A 24,268-nucleotide genomic window follows, 5' to 3' on the forward strand; every position below is an offset into this window, starting at 1 on the left:
GTGCTTCCACCAAGTACAGACTTAAAGTGCTGAATACCTATGCAATTAGCAGATTTCAATTAATATACTTTTTCTGCAAGTTTTGATGAAATTCAACCTCCTCCACACATAAAAGTGTTAAATATGATCATTAGAGTTTTGAAAAAAACAAGTTCATTAAAAAAAATTATTTACATTACTTGTATTTCATCAAAATATGGCATTATTGGTAGGGGGTAAATAATTTTGAAAGGCATTGTAAGTGACATTATAAAATACTAACCATGACAATATTCGATTTGTGGTCATAACATCCCTTTCATGTACTTGTCTCTCTGTTATCTTTTTTTATTATTATTATTCTTCAAAGTTTACACATAAGAACAGGAACTAAAAGAAATAATTAACTACTTCTGTAACAGCACACCAATGAATTGTTATTTTAACTATTTAATTATGTTAGTTTGCAACACATTAACTCCACATTTCACTTCTTAGGTTCATCAATTACATAATGAATAAATAAACTAATTCCAAAACACTCACAACCAAGAAATGTTGTTTTGCATGGACAGCAAATTTACCCTTCTCCAGGTGGATGATTGTTGGAAGTGTAAAACAAGAAGTGAGAAACTGGACAGTACCCACTATCTGGCAACAAAGGGCACATTTATGGCTATCTGATACCTAGTAGAGGCAGGGATTAAAAATTAACAATAATGATTTTATACAAATTAAACAAAAAAATGCATGTAAGTAATGATAAAATTAAAAGTGAGGACTTGTGTCAGCATGCATTACTGCACATTATTCTTGAATAATTTGATATCTTACTTAAATGTTATTATTATAAATATGAATTATGGTTAGTACAATGGCATTTTTAACACTTAACTTGTTAGATGTTCTTTGCTACTATAATACAAGTTTTTGGCACAAATGATAACATAAGTTGTTAATAATCAGTTGTGTTGCATGTGTTCTATTTATTAATAAGTTTCAAAGAAGGTAAAATGTAACAACACTTGAAAAATTAAATTGTTCCATTTCAGTTACTGAAACCACAATGAAATATCAAAAATTTACCCTTTAGGACTTTTTTAAAGTTTATGATAACTTTACACATATATGGTTTTGAGATCACTTGTGTAAACATAGAAGGCAATACTTTTGTATGTGTTTTAACTACAAATGCACATATGAAAATTTATTCATTCATTTCCAAGGTTTAACAATGAGCCACTTAACTCTTCTAAACTACAAAGTTTTCTTCTGTGCATCTATTGCAAACTACATGTAGAAATCCACTTTCATACATCCAACCCTGATATTTAAATACTCAATCAACTTATTCAATGTCTACTGCATCTGATGGAAAACTATTCTTTAGGCTAACCACTCTACTAAAAATAAAGCTGCTTCACTTAGAATTGTCCATATTTTTTTAACAAAAAATAACCTTGATTTATGGTGGAAATTATAGTTGAGTTACAACTATGTACACATAAGTGTTAGCATCAAGGGTTACAAGTTCAGTCATTTTGTTGCTTTGTGCACATGTGCATGTTCCTAGCATGTTTTCTAGCGAAGTATCCAAAGATGTAGTATGATACACAACAGAATGCTTTTTTGACTTTCATCAAAAACTTTTTCAGGCTTTTAAAATATCTTTCATTAGCATCAAAAGCAATTCTTACGTATATACATCCAGTTTATATCTTCACACTGCCCTTTTGAAAAATATGTAAATCTTCCTTCTACATGCATAGCTCTTTCTGCTATTTTTTCACTTTATAAATGTTATCCTTTTTTGTAAAAGGCCATATTGAAGCAGGTCATTAAAGGTTTGACATTTTTAAATTCTATTCACAATTACAATCTGTACCAAAGTTTCTCTTGCAGAAAGATATGAATTTTTACGACCAACAAATCTTAAGTTTATATTTTAAGAAACTTGGAAACATTTTATCACTAACTGACAAGTAATTAGACAGTTTTAAATGAAAAAACTTGGGCATTTTCAAAATTCACATGCAAGACATTTTTACTATCTCCAACCTAAATAGAAAGAATTCTCTGAAGTTCTATCAAATAAATGTGTCCATATGTCATGATTGCTTAAGCTATCTAAATATAATCTAATATAGACAGATCAGAGTGACGTGTATAGCCTTCTGATTATATTGTCAACCAATATCATTGTTAACATGAGATACCATTTTCTTAGCACATATGCACAGCATTACCTCTTGTGGATGGAAGTATAATATAGCATCTTTTGGATCATCATCTTCAGCTTTACAATAAGATGTTTCATAGACAAAAAATACCTGCATCTTGGACCTAAGGCACAGAAAATTTTCAACTCATTTCTGTACTACATTCATGGTTTTTTTTTCAGTAGTCAAGATAATAATTATCCTTATTAAATAGTTATTACTTTCTTTATGATAAAACAAACACTACAAATACGTTTTAGTTTAATGCAAAATATTTTCATAGTCACAAGTTTCTCTGATTTCAGATAAAGATGAACATCACAAATACATTTTACTGACTGTAATATCTTTTCATAGCAACAAGTTTTATTCCATTCAGATGAAAGTGGCCACTTCCAGCAGTGATGAGACAAAGAAACATTCCATCCAAGCATCCAAATAGGAAGAACTTCACATCCAGAACTACTCACTGTAATAAGTAATGTCAATCACACATTAACACTATAACTTTAGCTAAAATTCACAGACAAAAGCTGTATTAAAACAAAAAATTAAAGTTAGATACTTGTCTCATCTAACCACATAAAAAGACAAACTGAAATTGTTAAAAAAATCTTCATACTAATTTTCAAATATATTGTTATGCTAATATCTAATTAATAAAACAATGACATATGTAATATAAAAACACTGAATACAGAAATTACAGCAAGCACAAAAACCATTAAAACTGATAGGTAATCTAATTAACTGTTTTTAATACAGACAGAAAGCATTATGGAGACAAGTCACATAACTCTCAGTTTAATATAACAAGCCTAGGCTTAATTTATATTGAACATCTGTAGTCTTGGAACATCTATTATAATCAACAGCTGACTATTTTATGTCCCTTAAACTGGTGACAGATTCATGAAGCCTACTAATTAGTGTAATAATGAGCCACTTCAGTTGTAATAATACTAGCTAATGCTGTTAAAGCTTAACTTAACATTAAACTGTAAACAATTTTGTTATTAATCAATGATATTTAGGTAGATCAAAGTAAAAAGGTTCAGTTTATTTCCAATTGATGATAAGAATGTTCAATCATAAAAACTTACTGAAAAGCATATTTACAAAGTTTGTTTCTTCAAGGCTTGTACAATATCAAAATAAGCTGTCTACTGTTAATAAGTTAAAATCGTAGAATTTATGTGTTACAATAGGTCAAATTTCTCAAATTATTTTAAATTCAAAAAACAAAATTCTTTACATAATGTTAAGCTATTCAAGGCAAGTATACATACATTTTCCATTAAAAGAGGTTGAATTACAATAAAATGATTTTGACTCTGCAAATCAGCAAGTCATTAGTCAGCAACAGTTGTATAAAGTCACAGTGGAACAGAATATATCAAAACTACATTGCAATATTAGTCGACACTTTGTACATACTTTGACCTTACAGAAAATGTAACACTTTTGAATAGAATATGCAACAACCTTTTCTGATACAAAATATTCTTATACTTAGAGCATAAAAATCTGTTCAGATCAGTGATGATATCAATATGGATCAACTTGATACACCAGGACCATTCAGAATGTTATACTTCAGCTATAGTAAGCAAACTGTGGTATCTTGTAACAGACAAGAATCTACATAAGCCAGTGGAAATAGTTGTCTATGTGTTTGAAACAACAGTATGCTTGTCTGGAGAAGTTGCTTCCATGATATATCCATTCAACTGTTGCATAATTCTAGCAGTTGAACAATGAAATAGGTGTTTGTACTATTTCATAAGCAGATGTGTCACAAGTCATCAACCACAATACCTATTACTTCTATGCAAATAGACTGATAAAAAGTGGGAAATGAAGAAACAGATACTTGTACACTAGCGGAAGTAAGGAAAAATGAGAGAGTGGTGTGCTATAGGCATAACCAGACACTGCAACATGAACAACGTTACTACGAGGCTCCAAAATCCTTCTAATATACTGTGTACAAGTAAATGTAGCACAGATAGCCCACTGTGCAGCTTTGTTTTTAATTCTAAACAAACAAACAAATGTTTAATACACACTAAAATCTTTGCATAATTTCAGTAATAAAACTAATGAAACTACAGTAGTGAAACTTAGATTGAAATAATTTTTTTTAAATAAATTCTTTGGGTTTAAGATAGTTTCCTAATTTTGTGTTAAAAATGTTTAAATTATTTTAGTATGTACAACAAATTCTAAAATATTTATAGTTATGTTATTCTAATTGAAATGTATCATTTATATGCAGATAGATCAAACCTATCAAGTTATTAGACTATTATAATTTAAACCTTTAGAAGCCTCAATATACACCCATAAATGTTAGTTATATAAATTTTTGTAAGACTGTTAAATACCTCTTTACATAAAAGAAAGTTTAATCATTGGGCTGAAAATTCTTCCATAATAAACTTTATTTTCTAATAAATGTTGTAACTTGAAATCAATTAAAATGGTAAAGACAACATTAAATAATAAAATGTCAAACTTTTTAGATATCTTTAATTTCTATCAGATATTAAAATGACCTCATAATAAAATACACTGTTGCAAACAAAACTCAGTAAATTACAACTTACTAATATAGTGGCATGCATATTTAAACATCATGATTTTAAATCAGTAATTTTCACAAAATGATTTACAGCCACCATAAACTACTGACTATAACACATTCAACAAACTATAAAATATCAATACCATGCAGATTTCAATTATTTTTATAAATAAAAAACTGCACAACTATTAGGATTAACAACAATTAAAAAATGTGCTTACACAATAAATGCATTCATCAAACATCTACACATTTTATTTCAGTTTTGCCTTACACACACAATCACAGGGGCTTATACAGAAAAACCAAATTAACAATGTGCACTAATTTAGTAGATTATCAAAGGGAATTAAAAGGAAGAGAACAGATATATTACCTACATTGGTTCATACAGTGATATGCTGTTGCCTATCTACTAATGAATTTAAAGATGAAATCTGGCTTAATATAATGAATCAATACTTTTCAAGACTGTCACCAAGCTTGTCAACTGTTGTATGTAACATATCCTGCTATAACTGTGTTCTGCTGCAAGTATTATCATAACTAGCTGAAGCACTTAAAGAAGAATCCTTACCAGTGCGACTTATGTACAACATTCCTTCCTGCATTTAAATCCATACAAAGACCTACAGTACACATCTAAATGTATGTTCTAAATAGTATGTTCATGTACTTTTTCACTTCTATAATCTGCAAAATGCTCCAAAAAATATGTACAACACAAAAGTATAGAGTTAAGCTAACTAACTCATGGTAAAATATGCAAACATATACATTACAATATCCAATGATTCATAAATATACAGGAAGACAAGTCACAATTTAGAGCATCTCTCATTGTATGCTACACAGTGTTAATCTTGATCCATTTGATTTATCATTATTAAAATGAAAAAAGGTGGAATTGTTAATTAGAGGGTTGAACAAAGTTCCTGTTAGGAGACTCTGATTTCTATGTACAAGATTTAAAAGCTGAGAAAGCCTAAATTAGATTTATTCTCCTTTAATGTGTTTTTTTGAAGTTAAGCACAAAAGCACACAATGGGCTATCTGTTCCATCATGGGTATCAGAACCCAGTTTCTCGTGTTGTAAGTCTGTTGCATTGTGTCACTGGGGGTTCCTTTTGCATGAATGAGTTGTAAAATTATTTATAAAATAAGGTGATATATTTGTTAATGTGGATTTTGACACTGTTCTGCCAAGTGAATTTACATAACAAAAGAAAAAAAGGGCTGAATTTCTTTTTTTAATGGTAGATGTGTGTTTCCAATGGATTAGTTTCTGTTAATATTTTTTTTCTAATATTTAGCAGTTTATAACTTTTATTTTTCTTACATACATTAAATGCAATATAAATATACATGATTTTATTTGTAACAAACATGTTAACATAAACTAGATAAAATGGTAGATGATCATCATATATCCAGACATGATTTTCTTTAAAGAAGTTGATAATGATGTTTGTCACTACTAGAATAATGCACAAGACACAGTTGAACAAACAGTGCAAATTCAAAAAAGGCAATTCATAAACAGGTTACATATACCTATAGATATTATAGAAACATCTGAAACAATGTAATAATGTGCCAACCACATTACATCTGCAATGTTCAGTGTTGCCAAAACGAACCCTTTGCACATTACAAGGGCTAATCAGGCTTACTGAAATAAAATGTATTTCAATTTCAAAATCAAGAACTATTAAACTACATACTATATTAAGTAAATGAATTGCAATTAATACCATCATTTAAGTATAGAAATGGTTGAGATAGTGGAGCTTGATATCTACATGAAAGTGATCATTATTCCATTAGATTTGGTGTTGGCATATACAGACCAAAGATAATTAGATTTTAGTTAGAAATACCGAAAAGCCAGCTCTGAAAAGACGTGACAAGAATTATCTTTCATGAATTGGGCTACTGAAGTAATCAGAAATACTGACCAGACATGGAAAATTTTTCAATATTCAAGATTAACAAGTTCCTTACAGAAAAAAAAAACAAAATCGAATGGTTGGTTTAAAAAAGGATAAAATTGTGAAAAGCATTATAAATATCAGACGTCTAAATTGACTGCTATGATAAAAGATACAAAAATTACATGAAAGGTTAGCATAAAAATTAAGAGTATTTTTTAAATATGTTAAAAGTATGAAAAATGTTACATTGGAAGTAAGGACTTTGTTGGATAATACAGGAGGAAGGTTTACCAAAAATGTTACATTGGAAGTAAGGACTTTGTTGGATAATACAGGAGGAAGGTTTACCTAACCTCAAAAGCTGGTGTGTGTCACATTACATCATGCTTTATTTCTCAAACTAGAAGCAGTCATGAATTCCAAAATAATTTATCCAAATAGAGTAGTTTGATGACTGTCTGCCCATTATGATTTTAGTAATGGGGGATAGAAGAGGATCAAAAAGGTGTGTGTGTGTGTGCTACCTTACAAGTGTGGTGATTGTTGGTATAATAAGCCTAAAGTACAAACATAGTGTAGTCACCAAGACTATAGCCAAGTTCATAAAATTTATCACAAAAGAAAAAAATATTGATTCAGTATTTAAACTTAAATCATGTCTAAATTAAGCTATTTTCTGTTATATCATCAACATTTTTAATAATAAACAAAACTCTGTAACCAAAAGAAGCTCTAAATTATGAAATCAATAAATATTTTTCCAGGTTTTATTGTCTATAGGTTATGTTTTACACTTTCTGTATAGACACTAACAACAATATTATGTTATACTTTTGTTGCTAAGCAACATGACACTGTTGGAATGTAGTTTTACCAAAATGTGGTAATTTTTATACATATATACAAGTTATATTAGAAATGATTAATCTAACTGATTTTTACCATTAATTATTCTACAAGTATAACAGTTGATAGATGAAAATAAAATAATTGCATTAATTCTGAGATTGTTAAGAAATAAATTGGGAAGTTTAAAGAATAATAAAACTCTTGAAACATATTTCCCCAATGGCTTTGGAGAAGATTAAGATAGGATACATATATAAACTACTTGCTATTATTTTTGGAAATCTTTGAATAAGGGACAGATGCCAGAAAATCAGAAAAGTGAGATAATGTTACTCCTTTTTTCAAAGGAGATACAAATTGTTCCAGTAATTTTAGGCTCCTAACAGTCTGACATTAGTGGTGAATAATGTTTTTAAAGTCTGGTAAAAGATACTTTTCAAAATCATTTGTTCCCCACTGGTACAGTGGCAAGTCTACGGATTTACAGTGCTAAATTCAGGGGTTCGATTCCCCTCGGTGGACTCAGCAGATAGCCCAATGTGGCTTTGCTGTAAGAAAACACACACACAAAATCATTTAATAAGATTTGAAACTGTTAGATATTTGACATGATCACATTAAGGGAAGATTTTCTGACATTCTTTGAATAAGTTACTATTTATGTAAATGAGGGTACAAGTGTGGATTTAATGCATCTGGATTTTCAGAAACATAAAAGAATCCTCAGTAGCAGCAGCACTTGAAATTCTTTTTGACAAAATTAGATTAAATTAATCTACGAGACATTTGTTTCCCTTTTTTTTAAAGTTTTATCTTTGTGCACCAGCAATGCCAATCATGGGGTGTGCAAATAATCAGTTTTGTTACTCATCACACTCTCTACCAGCCTACCCTTTAACATAAATTATTTTTGGCAGAATTAGAACAAGATATATTCTTGAACATAGACAATAATGACTTCTAGTTTTTGATCTATTAACCTTTTTATTTCATAAAAATGTTATATTTCAAATTTATTTGCACATCTGTTAAATCAGAACTAATGTCATCTATATGGAGAATAACTGAATAATAATAATAATCAAAACACATTATTGCATTCTTCTAATGAATGTAGTGAAATCTGGCAAAAAACATTCAGTACGAAAATAATAAACATTAATAATACCTCAACAAGTCGTGCTGAATAACTCGTATTAATTGCCAGCAGAAAATAAAAAGTTGAAATTGTAGTTATATCTTAAATAAGTTAAAAAATAATGCTAGTATCATTTAACCAACAATGAGATAAACTTATAATTTAGAATTGCTAAATAAATACATTTTCGATTTTCAAGTCCACTGCAACACTGTAAACCGTAGCTGTAATTTGTATGCAAATTACTAAACTTAGCACGTGGTCACAGAAATGTGGAGGTTTTTAATGCCCTAAATAGGGACAAGTTTCACAAGGTTAAATAGTTAGTGACTTACGTAGTAACACACGAAACTCGCAACAAGATCGGATTAAATTTGCCACCATTTCCAGTTACTAGAAAGATTGAAGTTATTTTGAACTAAAGAACTACAACTTGGTAGTAACAGATAAGTTTTCAAATCTACGAACTTGGAATTTAGTGGCAGTGGCATTTCTCAGAAATATAAAAAATGGTTAGAATATTTTAGAATAAATTTCAAAGAGTTATAACATTCACTAATTTCCCTGATCAAAACAACACATAATTAACCTCATAGTAAATGAAACATACTTTAGTAAACGACAACATACCACTTGTAGCCTAATCCCCGTGAGCAGCATGAAATCCTAGTGAGCAAACACGTTATTACATTAGATTTGTATATAAATATTGATAGGAATGAAACTCCTTGCGACAAATATAAATCATTATTTTTGGTGCAAAGTGAAAGTGCATTTGGGTAAATAGTGATTATTATAGTTTTATTCATGTACGGCGATCACGTCACATGTTTGAGACAGATATACAAGTTTCTCAGATATTTGGTTTTTATTTGTTGTTAAGTACAAAGCTACACAGTGGAATATTTGAGCTGTAACACCACTAGTTTAGAAGCCCTGTCGTTAACGTCATACGTTCAGACACTTTTGTGCTTGTATACTAACACTCCACATGCGTTACAAGTTTATGACATATCAAAAACAATCTTGTATTCGTAGTACTAAGGAGATAAAATATTGACTGAACTGTCTTTTGGAGTATTTTTATTTGATATACAATTTAGTTAAGAAGTGGTGGTTATGATTTAGCACTCTATTGTCTTAGTTTCATTTAACTCGTTTGGGTTGTATTTGTTTAGAAACTTCTCTCTTGGAATACTTTATAAAGAAACACTTACTCTTCAGAATCACAAGGGTGTATCATGTATATAAGTGCTTGAACTAGGGAAGAATAAGCGTGATGGTTTGTGAACTTTCTGAAGCCGGGTACTATATCTCTGGCCCGGCATAACCAGATGGGTTAAGGCATGCGACTCGTAATCTGAGGGTCGCGGGTTCGCATCTCCGTCGCACCAAACATGCTCGCCTTGTCAGCCATAGGGTTGTTATAATGTGACGGTCAAACCCCACTATTCGTTGGTAAAAGAGTATCCCAAGAATTGGCGGTGAGTGGTGATAACCAGCTGCCTTCCCTCTAGTCTTACACTGCTAAATTAGGGACGGCTAGCGCAGATAGCCCTCGAGTAGCTTTGCGCGAAATTCAAAAACAAACGAACTATATCTCTTGTTTTTCATGTGTATTCTTTCTTCTTATTATAAATGTTACTAAGACAACATAAAGTAATAAAAAATAATAAAATTAATTGTTTTTGTTTGTTTTTGAATTTCGCACAAAGCTACTCGAGGGCTATCTGTGCTAGCCGTCCCTAATTTAGCAGTGCAAGACTAGAGGAAAGGCAGCTAGTCATCACCACCCACCGCCAACTCTTGGGCTACTCTTTTAACAACGAATAGTGGGATTGACCATCAGTTTATAACGCCCCCATAGCTGAAAGGGCAAGCATGTTTGGTGTGACGAGGATTCGAGCCAGCGACTCTCAGATTACGAGTCGAACGCCTTAACCCACTCGGTCATGCCGGGCCAGTATTGTATGGAGCAAAAGTAAATTTGAAAAGATGGCGTAAGTTGCGCGTGTCTGGTCTAAATGCAGTGTGATGTAGATCCAAAAAAGTGAGAAAGTATATTGTTTTATTGCATCCCATAATCTGCTATTGGTGTTTTTAATGAAATCAAAGAACACAACTCTTGTCATCATGATGTTCTCCAGAACAATGCGTTGTCTCCAGCAGCATGCATTGTTGGAATACCATAATGGATCAAGCACCTTATGGAGTCTTACTCCATATTTTTATCATTTTTATGTTTATTCAGAAAAGAGTGAAACTCGATTCACTAGACCACATTACATTGTTCTAGTCTCTCGTTATACATAGTTTGTGTGCCAAGCAGAAGTAAAGTCGTGTTTATATTTTTGCACCTACAACAAGCGGTTTTCTAAATGATTTTTGGCTCTCATGTGACAGTTTTTAATACCCTTTTAATAGTACAGCTGGATATAATCGAATTCAAATTAATATTTTTTTAACTCCATCAAATGGGTAAAATGTGACGTTTGTTACACTTTGCATGTCTGGCAAGACGTATTTCTCCTCTGGACTCTCTGTTGATATCCACATTTTTTCTAATTGTATACGTATTCATTTTTTACTTCTACTATACAATGCCAAATCAGAAAATACTGATAATTTTATAAATATTATAACATTTCAAAATGAATCCATTTACGACCTTAATTGACAGTTTGCACGTTGGGTGCTAAAAAACACATAAACACACATACACCTAATTATCCATATAGAGAGCGATTGCTAGTAAACTGCACATAGCTAGATCAACTTTGAAAAAGGTAGTTTACAAATATTTTGCCACGTTAAATTTTCAAGATGGATGTTTTGTTATTCAAGAAGGAAAAATGTAATGTATTCAACTATAAATCACAGAATTATTATGACTGATCTGTGACACAGCTTGTAGTTTTTAGAATTTTAAGAAGGAAACAACATATCAAGGAAATTTAGGATAGTATGAAGTATCTTATCACACTCATCCCTTCAAATTTGGGAAGAATTCTTCTTTTTATCTAGTGTTTGGAAACTAATTACGTTATCATTTAAACAGTGTTCATACACTCACGGACACATCACATTATCAGTTTTAAGATAAGGCTTTTATAACACGGTGTTGTTACAAGAGGTTTCTAAGATAGAAAATTTGCGATATTGAGGTGTAAATGGCTACATGGGTTGGTAATACGGTAGTGCACACAATTACAAGAGATGAACTAAGATAAATTTTATGAACATGGTTGTACAGCAAGTTATAAGAGTTAACTAAGATACATCATCTATAACAGAACAATGCACATAAATAAAATAATTTATCATCCACTGAAAAGCAACGTATATTTTTTGATACAAATTTATCTCGACAAATAATATTGTTAGCAATTATCACTATACCTAGCCTGACAAATCTAAAAGATACACCATTTTGAACAGTGAAATTGTAAGTCACTGATAAAACTTTTATAGTTTTACTCTGTTTTTTGTGATTATAGTCCAAAGTTTGATTTTTTCAATCGGAAAAGGGCATGAAAAGAAATATATTGATGAATATACATTCATACAAGCTGAAACTCATTAGATATATAAAATTGAACATTAATATCAGTAATTTAAAAAAATAGTTTTTAAATTAAAATGAGAATTTTAATTATTTTTAGGATGCAAAATTTCCTATATATCTTTCGAAATACAGTTTTTAAAGCAGAAACTAAACACTATTTAGTAAGTTTATATTATTTTCATTCAATCTAGCTACGTATTTTCAGTGTGAGATGAAGAAAATGGGGGAACATCGGAGATTCTTCTTCAGTCTAAAAAAGGTTAAACTTATCCAGAATTTCACTGTTTCTTGACCTATCATAACAGCCAGAAAGACATAATTTGTTTTTTAGTAATGTTGAATATTTCATTGGGATAATGAGGACTCCAGAGGTACCGTAAAACTGACTAGAACTGATGTGAATCTAGTGGATGACAATCTTCTATTGCTACGAACTTCGACCATTCAAACTCTTGCCGAAACTTTTAACAATATTGCCTAGGAGTCTAGTCATCCAGCTGCATATTTAACAACATTAAATGATTTCCAACTCTTAAGCCAGTCAAAGTAACCTCAACAACCCAAACCTACCCTGCCTGCTACTCATTTTCATTTATTCCACTACTAAAGACAATTCCTAGTTGAAGGAGAGAGAGAAAATTATGGTGCTTGATGTTTCAAGTCTCAAAGCCATAGAAATTACGTCTAAGTACACTTCTGACAGTAATAAATTGAAATAGAAATTCCCAGGACTAAAATATGCCAAGTCACCAAAGAAGCCATGCCTGAGACAATCAATGATGGAGCCTTCCCTTCAGCTCTAGCACCATCACGAATGAAAAAGCAACAGTACCATTAGAACTTTCAGAAACATCACCCACATCATTTTTTGTCCATTACACACTAAATCAAATAATCCATCCAAAACATTACCAGCAAGACCAAGCTGATGAATAGATGGCTGTAGACAGTAGAATTGGTATATGAAACGTATCAGGCGTTTCTTTCTCTTTTAGTTTCACAATATAAATGTTTTCTTAGTTACAAAAATTTCCAAACATTTTTGAACTTACATGCATTGGCAAGTGTATTAGCACACACCTATGAACTGCATCGATCTTACACTTGAACCAATAAATATACAACACTTTTTAGTCCGGTATTATCAAGCAACTTTCCTAGTATTTTATAAAATAATGAAAAATATGTTTTGTAAAATTAAAATTGTTTTACAATAAAAAGTCTATATGTGTAGTTTGTTTTCCAGTAAAGTCACAATTGGCTATCTCCTGTGTCCACCAAGGAGAATCAAACCCTGGGTTTTAGTTTGTTGATGTGTAAGCTTTTCTCTTATCCACCATTATTTTAATATACGAAGGATGTCACCTGCATATATACATGTCCATGGTAAAGTTTTATATAAATACTTCGTGTGCGTTATCTGTTTTATGTCGATACAAGCTTATGTTAAACAGTTTATTATTCATATGATATGCTTTATAAGATTATCATTACTAAAGAACATTGATTACAGTGCTGAAATCTGTGGTTCGATACTCAATGGTGGGCAGAACGCAGATAACCTATTGTGTAGTCTTGTTCTAAAACAAACTAATCAGTTGTTACCCTACTCTCTGCTTCACTCTCTGAGCTATTGATTTGTAGGTTGTCTGTTCAAGGTCCTACCAAGTTTATGCAAAAATAAACTTTTGTAGTTTTTTTGTTATTTTATTATTATTTTATACTCTGTCTGCATTTTAAAAACTTTCGCTTTTTTGATTTACAATTATGGCCAAAGGTTTTTCATAGCCTTAGAATTATATAATTTTATTCGTTAAGTCGGATTAATCTTGTTAAATCATCACGTTTAATGAATGCATCGAGGAATCTAAACTATAATTAGACCCTTTACGGGTCTAATGGGTTCATGAAAACCCATTGAATAGACAACCTACTATTATGGCTTCGATAAACACCAGCGATTTTATTTTGTAGTATAATTGATTAAATTGTGTTAAATAAAAGGTATAGATTATTTTCATATGATATGTTTAAAATTATGTTTAATTTATAAATTGGTATAAGACTATTGTGAATATTTTTACTTTTCTTTTGATTATTTCTGAGCTACATCTTTTGTTTGTTTGTTTTGGAATTTCGCACAAAGCTACTCGAGGGCTATCTGTGCTAGCCGTCCCTAATTTAGCAGTGTAAGACTAGAGGGAAGGCAGCTAGTCATCACCACCCACCGCCAACTCTTGGGCTACTCTTTTACCAACGAATAGTGGGATTGACCGTCACATTATAACGCCCCCACGACTGGGAGGGCGAGCATGTTTGACGCGACTCGGGCGCGAACCCGCGACCCTCAGAGTACGAAGCGCACGCCTTAACGCGCTAGGATGAGCTACATCAGAAGAGTTTTATGTAACCAAACGGACTTTACAGTAGATGTCAGCACAATGTGTTTTTTTATGCGTTCAGAAATATATGATGGCATTATTAATACACAGCATTGGCTGAAGTGAAGTACTGATTTTCATTAGTGGTTTTGTTGAATTTATTTTTGTTTTCTTTCTATCTCAGAAACACAATAAGTGACTCCTACAGTCTTTAAATAGGATTAGCAAAAGACCTATACAAGTGAAAGGCTTCCGAAATATCCAAAAATCAACAAAAACTTTACAAGCTGGTTTGGTACGTGGTGTTCATAATGTGCAGATGTTCGTACCGTTAAAAGAGAAATTGTTTTTTTAATACGAGAAGCTGTAAGATTATGCTAGTTAAGACTTATTTATTTACTCTTAAGCCTAAAGCTACACAATGGACAAGTTCTACTCGACCATTCAGGCACATCGAAACATGATTTCGTTATAAGACGTATTACTTAAGACAGTGGGGGTACCAATCAAGAAGTGATAACACTAACATACTTGATTATATTTGTGAGATTATGCCGATTACTTTGCATAAAAACTTTCATGGCATCCACCATGCTGTTATTAGAGATTTTTCAATATTTCACATGTCGTCAAGCGAAATAAACCAACTAATCCTGAAGGCATACTACCATTTTCAGAGAGAAGGTCATCTCTTTGTTCATCATTGATATTTACGTTGGATACACGTTTATTCTCTGAAAGAAAAAAAGATACAAGGAAAAAGATGAACGTTACAAAGAGAAGCTTGTTAAGTGTCTAATAATCAGTAAAGGAAGCTGCAGAAGTCCAATAGTATTACCATTCTTCCTGCCATCATAAATACATTTATACAACCATTAGGTAAAAAAATAAAACAAAAACTCAGACTTCAGGGTCGTTAGAGAACTTAAATCCCATTCAAAGGTTTTGAAGTTGTCTGCCAGAATGTAGAAGAAAGCATTATCAATGGTTTCTAATGTTAAACGTGAGTCTATACAGAGGAAATACAGTTAAATTATGTGCAAAACATTATTCCAGAACTTTACAGCCAAAGTATAACACTGACGGGAGAAAAGATAAATTTATTACTCTGGAGGTGAAAAATATATTTAGTGGTCTACACTTGTGAAACTCTTTGGTGGTAAAATAGATTTGTTAGCCTAACCGTAGAGTAATTTGTGCATTTCAATAATGGATGATTAAAGCTGCATTTGGAATCGCTGCGCCAAACTCAAACAAAAAAGAAACAACAAAAAGGAGCAGTAACGAGTTCGTACAAGCTTATTGTTGATTCTTATAAGGAATTTTTACAGCTGCTTTTACCGTCTTTTCAAAATTTTTTGCTTAGTGGTATCATTCATTCGCCTTCCTTTCTTCAAGGATAATAAGCTCGTATGCTCAAGATATCTGTCAAGCCATAACCTAAGAATGAGGACAGTACTCATATACTTCATGATTGGGCCATAACCTAAGAATGAGGACTCATATACTTCATGATTGGGCCATAACCTAAGAATGAGTACTCATATACTTCATGATTGGGCCATAACCTAAGAATGAGGACTCATATACTTCATGATTGGTATGCGATCGCAACACCTCAAATGCTTGAATCATATTAGTCGTTACCTTTCGTACACTGTTCCGCTTGAACTGAAACTACTGTACGCCACAGCATTTCAAAAAGATAGGGTGTTATCCACTGTCAGTTTGCTATACTTCGAAACATTGTGCACGTCTGTGCAGAAACAATTTTGGTCTTTATGAAGAAAAGTCATCCGCTTTTAAAGGAGGTTTCTCCGAATACCAACAAAAGTATACATAAAGCAGAGGACTCTAGGTTTAGGATAAAGCAACCCACAGTAAGTGTGACTTTGTTTTATGAAAGTTAAATAAGAATTCAACGTGATTGTCTGTAAAACAGACATGTAACTCAGAGCCTGTGACAGGTATAAAATATTCGGAAATGTTGTGAGTGTTCAGCATAGCTCTGGTACAACGTCCTACTCCGAGACTATTCATTGCCTATTGATCCAGTTCTCTGAACAACTATTCATGTTTGTGAATTATTTCTTTTGAAAACGCCAATTTTTAAAAGAAATATTCAAAACAAATATTAGTGGAAACATATGTCATTATTACTTACTTAGGTATAACAAACACAAATTTTGAATTTATGTAAGTTTATTGTATTTTGTCATCATTAAGTTTGAGGCACAAAAGAGACTCTTTTATTAGATTTGGGAGTAAACCATAAAATTATATTTTACCATGACGTACACTTGAGTTTAAATAATTATGCCTTTAATTCCTTTTGATGGTACCGTACTATAACATCAAACACAAACTTATGCCAACAGAATTCTAGTTTTGGAATTGTTGTATGTTATATTGCGCAAAAGGTCTCAGAGGTTGGAAGGGTTCCAACTATTGGTCATGGGTTATCGGTGAGTCAGCAGTAAACTTAAGAGCTTCTTTAATGGTGTAATTCAGAGGCTCGGTCTTTGGGGCAGGCAAAGTGCAGGTAGCCCACCTGCCAACTTTGAGCTGAAACACAAAGAAAGTGCTGTTACTACAGCTTATTTGCACCACCATCTACAAAGATGGTAAATGGAGACTCGATATTTCCAGTGTTAGTAAATATGTGCTTAAAATTACGGACGCAAGTGTGTTGAAATGATTAAATAATTAATGGCATTCAACAACCGATATAGGTGATACTAACCATCATAATGGTTAAAATGAATAGGATCGTTTCAAAACCTATAAAATAATACCTCAAATGAGCAATATCCCTCTTATCCTTACGTCAGTTTATTTGTTTGTTTTATAATTTTGCGCAAAGTTACACGAGTGCTATCTGCTATAGCTTTCCCAAATTTAGCAATGTAAGACTGAAGGGAAGGCAGCTGGTCATCACCACTCACTGCCAACTCTTGGGCTACTCTTTTGCCAGCGAATAATAGGATTGACCGGCACATTATAACGCCCATAGCTGAAAAGTCAAGCAAGTTTGGCATGACGAGAATTCAAACCCTCAACCATCAGATTACGAGACGAGCGTCTTAACCACCAGGCCATGCCAGGTCTCCTTACGTCAGCGGCTTTAATTTAAATAAATATTATTTTTCGTTATATTATTAAAATGTACAATTTACTCGGACTATTTTAGACCTAGTACGTTTATTAATTCTTGTATCATCAATCATTTTTACCCTGTCAGTTTAACCAAAGATGTAGACACTAAAAGTGCATTATTATTATTATACTGTAGGTACATAGAGTACTTATTTAGTGTTTTCAACGTTTATTCTCAGTATTTTCTATTTAAAGCTGAGTTTCAACCTAATGACCATTCAAGCGCGGTACAAACTCAGTTGTAATAAAAAATTAAAATAAGACTCATTCACCCTAGCGTCAATTCACTAGTCTCAGTCCACAAGAACATTTCTACAAAGTAGAAGATAAAAGCCTGTAATATTATTATTTGGTCGGGCATATCTGTGAAGTAATCTCACTGTTCGAAAATGACCCTCTGTGTATTCGAATTAATCAAACTTGACATAACACCTCAGTATCAAACATATTTTGCTTTTAACACTGCATTATTTATTCCTGTCCTTAGAGTGTTTAAAAATAAGATTTAGATTTTTTGTTCCATTTGTTTATTTTAAGTTAAGCACAAAGCTACACAATAGGCTATCTTTGCTCTGCCCAACACGGATGTAGAAACTCAGATTCTAGCGTTGTAAGTCCCGTAGACATGCCGCTGTGCCACTGGGGGCTTCAAGAATATGTAACAGTATTTCATCCACATTATTATTAATTGATTTGCTTAAAAATGGACTTAGAAGCACAATGGGTAATTTATGGAAAGTTTATCAAGACGTGTGGTTTAATATTTACTTCTTCTTCCTTGGCAGAAGTTTATTTGTACAAACCTTGTGTTACTGCACAGATCACAACACATTTTGTAAGTTTAAATTACCTTACGTGTAGCGCTCGGCATGGCCAGGTGGTTAAGGCGTTTGACTCGTAATCCAAGGGTCGCGGTTTCGAATCCCTGTTACACCAAACATGCTTGCCCTTTTAGCCGTGTGGGCATTATAATTTAACGGTCAATCCCAATATTTGTTGGTAAAAGAGTAGCCCAAAAGTTGGCTGTAGGTGGTGATGACTAGCCACCTTCCCTTCAGTCTTACAGTGCTAAATTAGGAACGGCTAGCGCATATAGCCCTTGTGTCGCTTTGCGCGAAATTCAAAAAACAAAACTTACGTGTAATTCAGAAAAGGTAATTTCTGTCTTCCTAATAAATTAAGTTGAAGAGTTGTTTGTCTAAGAATAATGTAATGTTTGCACAATGTTTCTAAAGTGTACCATTATGGACGAAGATAGAGTATCCTTAATAAAACACAAGTTGCCAAATATTCCAAACCAATCACAACACGCAATACAAATCGTGGTGGGAGCAAAACGTTACGGAGAGATATTACTGCATAATACACGTCTAAAAATATTAAAAAGGCTGATTTTTAAGTTTTTAAAATGTTTAGCGATACTACAAAACATTCTCGGCATTTGAAATTGAGGATGCGTTATAAGGATGACAGTCAACGTGAATGGTGGGTGATAGGGTTATTCTGATAGTTTATTTTCTTTCCGATCAGTAAAAATAAGTGCTTAGTTGCATTAATAGTTCTGTCATAAATAAAAATTACATATATATAAAATACGTTTTAAAATATAATTTCAAGTCTAACCTGTTAAAATAGAAATTTCAGTGTTAGACGGCAGTGTGTAATTACGAACAACTGGACTACTTTTTTTACTGTCGATAAACACACGTCTCTTCTAGCAGACGTTCAAACAAATATAGGCACAACTGAGAAAGACTGTAGCACTGTTAACACTCCACATCACTGATTATGTCTGAATGATGTTACCTTTACTCAGTCATAGTGGTGATCCTTGTGCATACGTTCAGTTTTAATTATTATGACAGCAGTTGTAACGGCAGGTGTTCAACTAAAAACATGTTTAATAATTCATTGTAAGTTACTTAGTTTTATATTTACAACGCTGTAAGTCGTTACGTATTTGCCTCCTTACTTTTCCCAACAGCACAAACGCAGGAACGATTTTGTAATTATCATAACTCGCCAGGATGACTAACAGGTTAAGTTCAAAAACCACCGTTAGTCACCTGAAGTTGGTCTTCCCAGTCCTGGTTTCGAGTTATTTGATGTTGCGGCCATTTTCTAATTTTAAATCGAACTAGATGGACTTTGGTTCTTATATACCCACATAGTTCTGACAGACCTTATGTCCAAGAACGGCCATTTATTTTAGTTGTGTTTAGTACCAAGCCCTATATCTATTATTTATACATTGTTCATCACTCACTTCAGCCCGAATTCCGCTACCAAGTTCTTTTAACTTCCTAATCCTTACGTAAGGCGAAGGAGAATAGATTAATCTTCACCCCACGATCTTACCACATCAAATATGTCTAATCCTTTTTATAATCAATTTTATCGAAATTACTGCCAGTTGATAAGATACGGTATAAACATAGGTCACGTTCAGTGACTCAAGACGGCTGAGGACAGAGAATGTGACGTGATACATAATAATAAACACAAATTCAATTAGACACCTTTGATTGCATCTTCCGTAGCTCTTGTCTCCGCAACTATGGCATGAGATATAACAAAATATAAAAGTAAACAATAAACCTCCTAGTAACCATTAAACTCAACAGGATCGAGGAAAGAGAAAATAGTTTAAAGGGCAGCAGGAATCAACAACCTTGTCCTTACAAAGTATGGTTAAATTTCAATATGCATATTTCAGTACGCTTGTGTTGAGCAAACTGATGAGGCGCAGAGAGTCATTACGGGACACACAATTATGAGTATACGCAAATATAAATTATATTTGAACATACAAATTTAAAACGAAATAGATTAAAAAAACTACTCTACTATTATATAACAACCGGCATGGTCAGGTGTTTAGGGTGCTCGTAATCTGTAGATCGCTAGTTCGAATCCCAGTCACACTATACATGCTCGCCATTTTAGCCGTGGGGCGTTATAATGTTGCGGTTACTCCCAATATTAGGTTGTAAAAAAGTAGCCCTAGAGATGGCGGTGGGTGGTAATGACTAGCTACCTTCCCTCTAGTCTCACACTGTTAAATTAGCGATGGCTAGCGCAAATAGCCCTCGAGTAGCTTTGCGCGAAATTAAAAAAACAAACAAACTATGAAATAATATTCTGATAACATAATTGATAACAATGTGCTGGGCAACAAAACGCATATTTAAAACGGGAACACCATAGAAAACATTTGTAGATCACTGTCTGAGAGCAGACTGTTATTTCAGGTTACTTAAACTTCAGAGATGAAGAGAAGTTACTACAGAGAAGCTTTAATATTGTCATCCTAATTCAGTTTAATACAGATTTGTTATGTGTTACTTCAGGAACATGCGGATAACTTGCTTTGATATCAGAAGTTAATGGTAATAACATTTAGATATTCAAAGCGCATAAACTTAATAATTTTTCTAAGCAGTGAGCAGGACCCAAACCCCCATTTTTTACCCCTGTGATTAGTTTCCATGACAATATTTAATTTCTACTCTACATTTAATAGATCTTACAATCACTATTATCCTGCTTAAATTAGATCATTTGTGATTTGTACAGATTGGACCCTGGTTCTAATAGTCGTTCTCATAAAAATGTAGTTAAAATAACTCTGTTAAAATACATTATAACCTTTTTATAGAGTGAATGACAATACTAAACATGAAATGCACACTTTTGATCATACATTCACTAATGATATTCATCTTATTCAATATCAGCTTGTAAAATATCAAGTTCTGTGTCGTTTTTAAGTTACGTTACTATACATGTTAATAGTCTATGTCAATAATTTCAAACTGACATACTAAACAAATCGTATTACACAGCTTATTTTTAATTGAAACATGAAATAAGAGAATTTAATGGCTCAATTTTAAATAAAATTAAATACAAAGAGTATTTAATAGTTTAATGTTAACTAAAAGATGAAACGAAAAGTATTTCATAGCTTACTTTTAATTAAAAAAGGAAACGAAACGTATTTCATAGCTTTATTTTAACGAAAAGAGTAAACAAATAGTATTTAATGGCCTAATTTTAACAAAAATATTAAACGAAGCGTATTCCATAGTTTAATTTTAATTAAAAGAAGAGACAAAGAATTTTTAATAGCTTAATTTTAACTGAAAAAAGGAAACGAAGAGTATTTCATAGTTTAATTTTAAGTAAAAGATGAAACGAAGTGTATTTCATAATTTACTTTTAACTAAAAGCGTAAATAAACAAAGGGTATTTAATAGCTCAATTTTAACTAAAATAAGAAACTAATAGTACTTCATAGCTCATTTTTAATTAAAAGAAAAAACAAGTAATATTTCATAGCTCATTTTCAGCTAAAAGACTTACTTGAGTTCGCCATAAGAAACAGTTTCGACCTGGTACAAATAATCAAAGTTACTCTTTACTGCTGTTTTTCTTTGCTGCGAAATATTGATATATAGCGATACGAGTTTGTGCACAATGCGCATGACGTACGTAAAAAGACTGTGAGGATAACTAGATGTAAACAGGCTTTCGTGCGAAAATAACTCTACGTTTGAAATCTGAACTCTTTTTTGTCACATGATTTTATTGTACGAGAAGCCATAAAGAAAGAAAGCACGTGAGCACCTTAACAGGTATGCTCATATTGCAGGGGCTTCTACGTACTTGTACGTCTGGGAACACACCCTTTTGTTCCAGTTCTTTCACAAGTTAAAATACATCTTGCGTTATATTATACAACCAACTTTTAGAAATTTGGTGATTTGTAGACAAATTAATAGATGCACGTGTATTATATCGGTTCACAATTGGAATAAGCGTTATGAAAAATGGAGAAACAAAGGGTTATCGCAAATTAAAACTTTAGATTTTATTGCTCACGGGAAATGTCGAATTAGGTCAAAGAAATATAACACTTTCTTAGCTCTGCCAGCTTAGTATTGCATAACATGAAGTGACTTAGAGAATTTCAGGTTACCTACAAATTCACTTAAGTGTTATCTATCAAAATAAGTTATTGAATTCGTTCTTCTTCTGATGTTGACGTTATTGGTAGAGTCGTATTCAAGTTATTGGATATAAAACCGCAATTCGATATGGCAGTATTATAAAAATTGTCACCACAACTGTCCACACAGAGTATGTAGACTATACTTTGAAGTAATGCTGGGTTTTTCTCTGTAAATACGCCATGTAAACATTCTGAACGAGTGCGAGAGAAGTTTAAAGTTTCTTTCTTGCTCCAAAAGCAGTATGTTGATTATACTCTGAACTAATAGAAAATTATGTACAAAACTTCGCGTTGTAGAAGAGAAAAACACTAAGAATTTTGTAAGTAAAACAACCGAAAAAAACAACGTGTTAATTACAGATATATATCTTCTAATATAAACTTTTCTTAATATACTTTTCTGGTAAAACATTTTTTCAGCTATATAAAATGAGCAACAAATATTTAAAATTGGAAAGTTCCATTTTGAAGGTTGTGTGACATTGTAACAAGTAAATTTATATAATAATATTAAGAAATTTAATAATCGAGGAACATGCGTATGTATTTAAAATCCACAATCGAACAACCTTTCATAATTCACAATTAAAAGCTTTATTTAAACTGGTCAACGGCTGTTAAAGTCACTTTACGTCCTTCAAAGTGGTTCACGTCACCTTCAGGAGTTTGAAAATAGTTAATGTGATATGCAAGTACAAAAGCCGTAGTCATATGACACTAGTTTACAATTTAAAAATGAATATAACGCCGTCTACGTAGTTTTTTATTTTCTAGCTCTTTATTCATGTTTATTTAAGATCAAGTTGTTTTTTCTGTGTTTCATTATTTCAACAATTTCTCTAATATGTATAACAGTCATATCATTCAGTTAAGCCTAAATAACAGGATGCCAAACTTAAACAGGAAATATGAATTAGGTAGTTGGTAAGATGTTCATGGTGTGGCGCCATAGTAAAGAGAACTTGCTACAGTTTGCTAATTACTTAAACAGTCTCGAACCCTCTACTCAATTTACTCATGAAGTTAAAGAAAACAAAAGTTTACCGTTTTTGGAGGAACTTGTTGCAAAAAACAAGAACTAGTTAGGAACTACAGTCTATCGTAAAGTTTCTGTGTTATCATGCTGCAACATCAAGAAACATTTAATCCAAAGTCGCAAAAAAATGTCGGCCTTTTACTTTTATGTTTAGAGACTTTCAGAGTTATGCTCTAATTCAGGAAATTTAAAACATGAGCTGTTACTTATTAAGTATGTAGAAATATATAAAGGTCTCTCGCCTTATGTTGTTGAAAAAGCCGTAAAAATTTTAACAGAAAAAATATTGAACAAGAAGTAAACTGATCATAATTTGATAAAACAGATACGAATGAATGTTGTTTTTAACATATATCCCAGGTCTGTCATGTCAAAGTTTTCATAAATTCAAAAGCAAAGCAAAAATCTTA

The 24,268-nt window shown here is 32.1% G+C and overlaps 1 protein-coding gene across 5 annotated transcripts in view; it reads right to left on the reverse strand.

Annotated features, from left to right (window-relative positions):
• LOC143240881 (uncharacterized) overlaps nucleotides 1-22,396 on the reverse strand; it is a 55,231-nt gene extending 32,835 nt beyond the window's left edge. For 2 of the 5 annotated variants that reach the window (XM_076484105.1, XM_076484101.1), the window contains exons 1-4: nucleotides 9,042-9,302; nucleotides 2,538-2,667; nucleotides 2,226-2,322; nucleotides 526-666 (exon numbers count right to left, since the gene is read on the reverse strand). In XM_076484105.1, the coding sequence (XP_076340220.1) occupies nucleotides 526-666; nucleotides 2,226-2,322; nucleotides 2,538-2,667; nucleotides 9,042-9,090 (417 nt within the window). In that variant the 5' untranslated portion in view covers nucleotides 9,091-9,302. The other 3 variants (XM_076484102.1, XM_076484104.1, XM_076484103.1) reach the window with 3 other exon arrangements.
• Between the last annotated feature and the right edge of the window lie 1,872 nt (nucleotides 22,397-24,268).

Source organism: Tachypleus tridentatus, chromosome 13 (genome assembly GCF_004210375.1).
Source record: "Tachypleus tridentatus isolate NWPU-2018 chromosome 13, ASM421037v1, whole genome shotgun sequence".
Taxonomy (NCBI): domain Eukaryota; kingdom Metazoa; phylum Arthropoda; class Merostomata; order Xiphosura; family Limulidae; genus Tachypleus; species Tachypleus tridentatus.